The sequence below is a fragment of the Hydra vulgaris genome, chromosome 11 (genome assembly GCF_038396675.1).
Source record: "Hydra vulgaris chromosome 11, alternate assembly HydraT2T_AEP".
NCBI classification, from domain to species: domain Eukaryota; kingdom Metazoa; phylum Cnidaria; class Hydrozoa; order Anthoathecata; family Hydridae; genus Hydra; species Hydra vulgaris.
Window position 1 is genome coordinate 15,591,463 of NC_088930.1, and position 9,378 is coordinate 15,600,840.

Sequence of the window (9,378 nt, forward strand, 5' to 3'; positions counted from 1 at the left end):
TTAACTTAAAAGTTACTAAAAACTATATACCTTAATGAAAAATAACGAAGCCTGTGTTTTTGTATAAAAATTGTTTTGTAAAATTTATTTAATTTCATTTATTTGATAATAATTATTTAATCAATATTCAATTTAATTTGGTTTCGTTTTAATTAATTTATAGTCAAACTTATTACTAACGTAGGGGAGAGTGGGATATTGGCGAACAGCTAGGAATGCAAATTAGAGACCCCAGTTATTTGAAATTGATCATATTTATTTTTGAAATTGATCATATTTATTTTTGAAATTGATCATATTTATTTTTGAAATTGATCATATTTATTTTTGAAATTGATCATATTTATTTTTGAAATTGATCATATTTATTTTTGAAATTGATCATATTTATTTTTGAAATTGATCATATTTATTTTTGAAATTGATCATATTTATTTTTGAAATTGATCATATTTATTTTTGAAATTGATCATATTTATTTTTGAAATTGATCATATTTATTTTTGAAATTGATCATATTTATTTTTGAAATTGATCATATTTATTTTTGAAATTGATCATATTTATTTTTGAAATTGATCATATTTATTTTTGAAATTGATCATATTTATTTTTGAAGTTGATCATATTTATTTTTGAAATTGATCATATTTATTTTTGAAATTGATCATATTTATTTTTGAAATTGATCATATTTACTTTTGAAATTGATCATATTTATTTTTGAAATTGATCATATTTATTTTTGAAATTGATCATATTTATTTTTGAAATTGATCATATTTATTTTTGAAATTGATCATATTTATTTTTGAAATTGATCATATTTATTTTTGAAATTGATCATATTTATTTTTGAAATTGATCATATTTATTTTTGAAATTGATCATATTTATTTTTGAAATTGATCATATTTATTTTTGAAATTGATCATATTTATTTTTGAAATTGATCATATTTATTTTTGAAATTGATCATATTTATTTTTGAAATTGATCATATTTATTTTTGAAATTGATCATATTTATTTTTGAAATTGATCATATTTATTTTTGAAATTGATCATATTTATTTTTGAAATTGATCATATTTATTTTTGAAATTGATCATATTTATTTTTGAAATTGATCATATTTATTTTTGAAATTGATCATATTTATTTTTGAAATTGATCATATTTATTTTTGAAATTGATCATATTTATTTTTGAAATTGATCATATTTATTTTTGAAATTGATCATATTTATTTTTGAAATTGATCATATTTATTTTTGAAATTGATCATATTTATTTTTGAAATTGATCATATTTATTTTTATTATTAGTTTAACTATTCAGTCAAAAACTCTCAAAAGCAATTTTTTTAAATTTTATTTTAAAGTAAAAAATTAGGGCAGAAATAAAACCACTATGGTGTGTTTGGAAATACCCTACGTAATTCTAAACACATCGTAGATAATCACAAACACTGTTGTGTAATAACTAAGCATCTGCGTATCGTTATCGAAATATCAAAACTAACTGATATTTTTACGATAATGGGTTTCGATATCAATTGCTATAATCCGATATGTTTCGATATGATTCCGATAAAATATCGTTTGGGTTTCGATATGCACGATATCAGTATCGCTTTTAGCGATAAATATCGCTAAAATTTTTCGCTAAAAAATGTATAACGATATTTTTTGAGTTTCGATATGATTCGATACTTTCCGATAAAATATTGTTTGGTTTCGATATTTTACAATATTTTGTATTAGATATAACTAAATGTTAAGTTGTTTTATATTAGATATTTTACAATATTTTATATTAGATATAACTAAATGTTAAGTTAAGTTATTTTGCAATATATTTTCTTAATTTATTGATTAAAATATTGATAAAAATTAAGAATCGCCTAATTTTGAATGACATTTTTTAGATTAAATTGTTAAAAACGGCTCAGGCGGTGAGGATAACAACCCAACTGTTTAGTTTTTTAATTAAAAACATACCGTGGTGTGACTTAACAAAGTCCTGTGCTTTAAGAAAGTCCTACTTTAAGAAATGACAAATTTCGTATATATAAAAGAAACATTTGCGGAAAACAATTTTGTTGTTTTAACTTGATATATCAGGTCATGATGATTTCCTAATTATATTGATGTTTTAATCGTTTGTAGGTAAATCAATTTTTAATTACAACAATTGTAGTACTTTTTAATTGAAATCACGTGACAATTGAATCAAGTTACTATTCTCAAATCATTCTTTAAGCGATCATCAAGTATTAAAATATTTTTACATGCTCTATTTTTTATCAAACCATGTTACATACCGATCGTTTATATGTCTTATATCCCATAAATCAGTACAAAAACAAATCTATTTTATTTTCTCAAATGTTTATTTATTCGAACAAATTTGAATGATAAATAATTGTCATAGTTATGGAGTTTTTGAAGATTATTGTTATTATTATCAAATATATATATATATATATATTATATATATATATATATATATATATATATATATATATATATATATATATATATATATATATATATATATATATATGAAGACCTCAGTGGATATTATTAACATATATATATATATATGTTAATAATTTTGATAGTTGTTTGCAATAACTATCAAAGTATGTTTACTTTGGCAATTTTACGTACCGTTTTTTTATTTAACGTTACTTTGGCAATTTTAAGTTGATCAGGGAAATCACCTTGGCTAACGCAAGACGAAAAGATTTTAAATAGAATATTGTATGAATTTAATTAAAAATTTCCGTTGATACCGTCGAATTCTATTGCTTTATTTGGTTTAATCGTTTTGAAAGCAGCTTGAAATTCTATATAGGATATTTCAATGCAATTAAGATATGTTGTTTTTTGAGGTAAAAATTCAATACCAGTATATGGAATAGTTTTTGCTAAGTTTGGCCCAGCTAAAATAAAATGCTTATTTAATTCAACTGTAATATCGCTTGAAGCATATAAAATTTTATCATTAACTTTAATACCGTTAAGCAAAGCGCCTGATTTAGTTTTAGAGTTACAAGTCATTTCACTTAAAACTTACCAAGCTTTGAGTTTTTTTTTTTTTTCAAGTAAGTCAAGATATTATTATTTTTTTTTTAATTTTTTCTTTGTCTTTTGAACTCTCTAGCATAATTTTTGTAAATGGTTTTATTTTCAAATGATTTGGATTTCATGTACTTAATATATAATTTTTGTTTAATGGTGGAAGATTTTCTTAGTACATCGGTTATCCATGGGGATGTTTTTTTTTAAGCTTTTGGTTTATTTCAATTTTAGGAAAATTTGCGTCATAAATATCATAGAATGCTTTAAGAAAATTGCTATAAGCTATGTTGGCATCCTGAAAATGATCAATATGGTGCCAATGAAGCATTGATAATTGGTCATTAACTGATGCTAAACTTGCATTGCTATAAATGCGTTTAAAAAAGCTATTTTTGTAGCTATGATTTTGTATTGAATAACATTTTGAAGAATGCCAAGGCCAATGACCGAAATTTGGAATCACTTTGATGAAGAGGTCAGTACTACACCTGATGAAGAGGATTTGTTACTGCAAAATGCAAGTATTGTTTTTCAATTTGCAAGTTGACGGACAGAAACACATCTGGCATGAGATCACATTTGACAAGGAAGCATCCTGTTCAGTTTCCAGCCCTGGAAAAAAATGATGAGTTAGAATAGGTGCAATAAAGTTTAGAAACGTTTTTACTTCTTTAATTTAATTATTAACTTTTATTTTCATATGTGTTAGTAATTATTACTATTACAATACCAAGAATTAACAAGATTTAACGATAAATATCAATAACTTTCAATAAATGCTGATGAATGTTTCAATATTAGGTATTTTAACAGGTTTCATATTAATTTTTAGACATACAATGAAGACGAGGCTTATGAGCAGGTCCGAGATGATAAGACACCATAAGTGTTTTGGCAGTAAAGTTAAACAAGGAAGACTTTCTGGACCATCAGCAGAAAAGATCCAAAATCTAAAGCATTGGGTTAAATACAAGCCGCAAGACCGTGAACAGCTAAGAGGAGACATTAAAATTGTCAAGTTTTTGGCCGTTTAAATTTGCCATTCTCTTTAGTTGAACATGAAGCTTTTAAAGATTTTGTTCACTACTGGAACCCAAAAATGAATGTGAAGGCTGCAACAACATACTCCCGGTTCAAGTATGCAAAACATTAATTATGTAATTGTTTTAAATAAATTTTATTTTGGGGTGGGGAGTCAATTCAATGTGAGTTCCAAGAGAACTAAAATTTTTAAAAAGCTAATTTTTTAAGACCAATCCACACCAATTTTTTTTTGGTTTTCTTAGTAGGTAACCAAATTGATATGTAACAAGAAATACCAATTATAACTAATTTTTTATTTTATTTTTAAGTTGCCATTGTTGTACAAAAATGTGAAAATCTGTGTGGATGACATTCTAAAGGAGGAGTTGCCTAAGACCGCTGGATTTCCAATCTCAACTGACCTCTGGCAAAGCAGAAACAATGATGCGTACCAAGCCAGTGCATTGCACTATGTGAGTGAAGACTTCCGGTTAAAGATGTTTGTGATTGGAGTTTTTCCGTTTTCCGGACAACATACAGCTGAAGCCATTGCTCTTCGTCTGGATAAGTATGTTTTAGTATTTTATTTTTATTAGGTTAAAAGTTCTGTAAATTAAGTTAACGGTTTGAGTTATTTAGATAACTTTTTGTTAAAAAAAAGCAAATAATCGAGTTTCGTCCGTTGTGGTGTGTCCATGATTCAGCCGCTAATATGAAGGCGGCAATTAACAAGTGCAATTTTGTAGATGCATCTCTTTTGTGTGCTGATCATTTTTTGAATTTGGAAGTTGAAGCAACTGTCAAAGAAACAAAAGGTTTTGACAGTTTGGATCTTCACGAAGCAATCCAAAGAGCAACTGAATTAAGTTTAAGATGTCACAAGTCATCTTTGTCTGAGCAAAGAATTAAAAAAGCGGTAACTAGTTTTTAGTTTAGCATCCTTTTTAGCTTTTATAGCAATTTAGTTTATAGTTTAATACAATACAAGCGCAATATAAACTTCTCAGTACACTTTGTGAGACAAAATTTTTCTAATGATAGCTACCATTAATAACTGATAAAATGTTAACACTTAAAAAGTAAAAACATATAACATAGTTAATATCAGTTTTTAATAATAGTAAATAGTACTAATCTCCTTTTATGTTATTTTTCTTATAATTCTATTTTAATTTTTAGCTAAAGCTGTTGCTTGATGACAGTGATGTTGTTGGCAAGGATAAGTTGAAATTTGTGAAAATCATCACTCTCGTGAAAACACACAAGAATTCAACTTTTATGATGTTGGAAAGCATTGTAAAAATGCGTCGTATCCTCAGCTCCATTAGAGACATTCCTGGAAAAAATGACACCAAACTAGCTCCATTCATTCCTTCAGAAGATGAGTTCAATCTTTATGATGAAATTTTGCCTATTCTGAGGAGAGTCGCTGAGATTTCAGAATATTTCTCTGCTGACAAAGAAGTAAGCATTCACCTCGTTATCTCAAACATTTACACACTGAGGCAGAAATGCCTGGATTTCATCAAGGCTGGTGGGGCATCACCAACAGCACAAATGTTTCACCAAAAACTGGTGGAAAACTCGGATATTCGTTTTCCGGACACTGGTTGTCAAAACATTTTTTACTCTGTTGCCAACTTGCTTAACCCCTTGTACAAGGGTAGAGCTCTAAAAAAACTGGGTGGATTTGATGGTGCACATCATCAAATCCACTGATTACTCAATCCAATGTATGAGGCACTGATTACTCAATCCAATGCTTATCAGGAGTGGATTGCTACAACAAGATTATTTAATGAACGGTTACATGCTGAAATCCAAGGTCATGTTTTAGAAGATGATCCTTTCTATAATATTGGAATGGAAGAAGCTCCTGCACTTATGACTTCCTATTCTGGTCTGGCTCCACCTGCAAAGTCAGACATTGTCACTGAATGAGACATATTTCAAAAACTCCTAGGGGTTGTTGGTGTGGAAGTGCTGGAATTTTGGAGAGCAAATATGTACAATTTTCCTCTCCGTGCTCAAGCTGCTAAAAAATGGCTATGTGTACCTGCTTCCTCAGCATCTTCAGAAAGAGCCTTTAGTGCCGGTGGAATTGTCGCTTATAAAAGAACAAAATTGCAGCCTGAACAAGTCGAAAAATTGTTGTACAATCAGCAAAACTACCCTAAGATTCCGATCAAAAGATGGTTTCTAACCAGTCAGGATGAAAAAGAAGAATTGTTTGAAGAGGCTTTTACCAATGGCTCTGAGAATTCAGCTGCTTCAAATCAGGGATCTTCTACTTCAACTCTTACATCAGCAGTTGAAATGGATGACTAACTTAAGTTGGTTCATTGCCTAAGTGGCGTCATTGGTCTATTTCACTGCTTAGAGTTTATAAAATTTGCCATATAGTGATTTAGTGATTTCAATAAACCTTGTCTTTGAGATTAAATTTTAATATTTTTCATATAATAAGTCACAAGCACAAACCTTAACATGTTAAACATGTCAAGTCAACAATTTATCAAGTAAAACATTGTTATTTTTTGTTTTTAGTTGTTTTTAGCTTCAGCTTAAGTCTTAAATAAAAAAAGTTTTGTTTATTTCTTTTTTTACATTAAATAGTGCACTTGTCAGTAAATTTATTAAAGTTATTTAGATTTTTAAAAACATTATTTTTTTAGTTGGAAAAAGTAATATTGTAATGAACCGATAAGTATTGTTATCGTTTGAGTTACGAAATGAGTTACGATATTTATGGTAATTGAACAATAAATATCGTAATGAATCGATAAATATTGAAACTATATCGAGCAAATTTTTTAGTTACGATATTAAAAATATAAAAAACTTACATACTTACGATATTACATACTTACGATACTTACATACTTACGATATTAAAAATATAAAAAAACTTAATATAAAAAAACTTACGATACGCACATTCCGATATCTTATCGTATCGTATCGTAATAAGAAAAGTTTCGAGACGCAAACCCTTAGTAATAACGAATAAAATGCTAACTGTAATAATTAAGTGCAAAAAATTATATTATGCAACGATAACAATTCATTATGCAACGACAACAATTAATTATGCAACGACAACAGCAAAAGGAGTGGTTTTATATCTACAGTAGCTACAAAAGAATGTTACTTAAGAAAAAAGTTGCGTGAAATTATTAGAAAAAGTTAAGATCAAGTAGTCGTGAACAACAATTACAACTTCATAACACTACTGCAAATCTGGGAAGAAGTTATGTATTTAAACCAAATTAAGTAATAATGATGTCTAAGCTTTTCTGTTCATAAACTTTTCTGCTCATAAACTAGACATGTGAAAAATGACAAATAAAAAATTTAATACTTGTCTAACTTATTCAACAAAACCAACAAAAAGATAAGTCAATGGACCTAGCACTTTATCTGATATTTTTCGTGTTGTCTAAGATCAACCCTCTATTTCTTGATTCTTTTCTTTGCTTGATAGACAGTGCACAGTAATTTTAATTTTATCAAAAGTTTATTTTGATAAAATTAAAAATACTATGCACAAATCTTCCGCAAAGCATAAATTTTTTAAAGCATTAAAAACCCTTGATGAGTTTAATATTCCTTTGTCAAATAACATGTTGATTTTTTAAACTCTTGAAATTTATATTTGGATATCATCTGTCGAGATACAAAAGCAATTAGAGCTGCCTGTATCGGACGGAACAATCAGACGACGTGCTGTTAAGGCCGGATTGTTTTCTCGACGCCCTGCAAAGAAACCGCTGCTTTTACTAAAAAACCAGAAGAAAAGACTTCTCTTTGTTACATCTCATATTGACTGGAATGTGCAGAAATGGCGAATTGTCCTGTTCAGTGATGAATCGAAGTTCAACATCATTGGGAGCGATGGCATTTGCCGTGTACGTCGACCGGTCGGAAAACGCCTCGATTTACGTAATAAAACCGTGAAGGCATGATGAAGCAATGTAATAGTCTGGGGGTTTCTGCTAACGGTCTAGGTCCAATACATCGAAACGATGGAATAATGGAACGTTTCATGTATAAAAATATCCTGAAAGATGTTATGTTACCTCATGCTGAATGGAATATGCCAATAAAATGGGTTTTTCAGCAAGACAACGATCCGAAACACACTGAAAAAGTAGTCAAGCAGTTATAATATATATATATATATATATATATATATATATATATATATATATATATATATATATATATATATATATATATATTAAAATAAAAAAAACCAACTTCATCAAATAGTTTTCATGCATCAAGTAAACACCTTTAAGAATTCCAGTATTATTAGATTTGCGCTCAAAAATATGCGTAATTTAGAGCTTTACCAAAAGGGTGTAACAGGAATAGCTCACCAAAAGTGTGTACCGGAAATAGGTTCTATTTTTCCTTTTTGAGGACTCAAGTTTTTGCTATTCTCTGAAGTCCACTGAGGCTATTAATAATCAAACTGAGGCTATTAAAAATCAAACTGAGGCAATTAAAAATCAAACTGAGGCTATTAAAAATCAAAAAAACAAAATCAGTTGTCAAAAAGTGGTTTTTGTAAAATTTAAAAAAATTAAATCTTTTGAACATGTATGTTGTTTTGTTGTCAATGTTATTTAATTTCTTAGGACATTTTTCTCATTTTTTTATTTTTTTAAACATTTATTGTTGAAAAGTAAGGTGAATAATATGAATGCATGCTCTTATTTTATATGAATATTGGGTTTTTGTAACAGGCTTGGTTACGTTTATCTAAAATATTTTAAAAAGCTCATAATAATTCTTAAGTTTACAAAACTGTGTTCATTCTCGAAGACGTTGTGGTCAAGAAAAAATATTTTTGTTTTGCAAAGCAATAGCCTCATTAAATGGTTTTCATGCATCAAATAAACACCAATAAAAATTTCAATATTCTGCTCGTAAAAATGATTTAAAGTAACACACAACAAAATGCTTATCATGCGCCTAATTTTTGAACATAACCTGAGCCTTATATGTTTATAAACGTATAATTCTCTTATAAAAAAAAACATGTCACATGCGGATTTAAGTTATCTTTGGTCATTAAAAAAGGTCAGTTTTGTTGCTATCATTGGTTGTCCTGTCAAAATAGACACAAATATAGAAAAAAATAGAAAGACACCAATACCAGAAAGCTACTGTTTCCTATAAAGTACTCAATCAACCAGCTGTCATGGGCAGCTGATATACAATTTTATAAATCGCAGATATACAATTTTATAAATGACAAC

At 27.9% G+C, this 9,378-nt stretch overlaps 1 protein-coding gene across 1 annotated transcript; it reads left to right on the top strand.

Annotated features, from left to right (window-relative positions):
- The first annotated feature begins 4,440 nt into the window (after nt 1–4,440).
- LOC136087199 (uncharacterized) lies at nt 4,441–6,636 on the top strand. The gene is made up of 2 exons (XM_065809690.1): nt 4,441–5,027; nt 5,291–6,636. The coding sequence occupies exons 1-2, from the start codon at nt 4,824–4,826 to the stop codon at nt 5,828–5,830; spliced, it is 744 nt and encodes a 247-aa protein (XP_065665762.1). The 5' UTR covers nt 4,441–4,823; the 3' UTR covers nt 5,831–6,636.
- The last annotated feature ends 2,742 nt before the right edge of the window (nt 6,637–9,378 follow it).

What these genes read in the sequence shown, in the direction of transcription:
- LOC136087199 (XM_065809690.1), top strand. Translation starts at nt 4,824, where the DNA reads ATGAAGGCGGCAATTAACAAGTGCAATTTTGTAGATGCATCTCTTTTG. An exon ending in AGCAAAGAATTAAAAAAGCG is followed by an intron (nt 5,028 to 5,290) that starts GTAACTAGTTTT and finishes TTTAATTTTTAG; the next exon opens with CTAAAGCTGTTGCTTGATGA.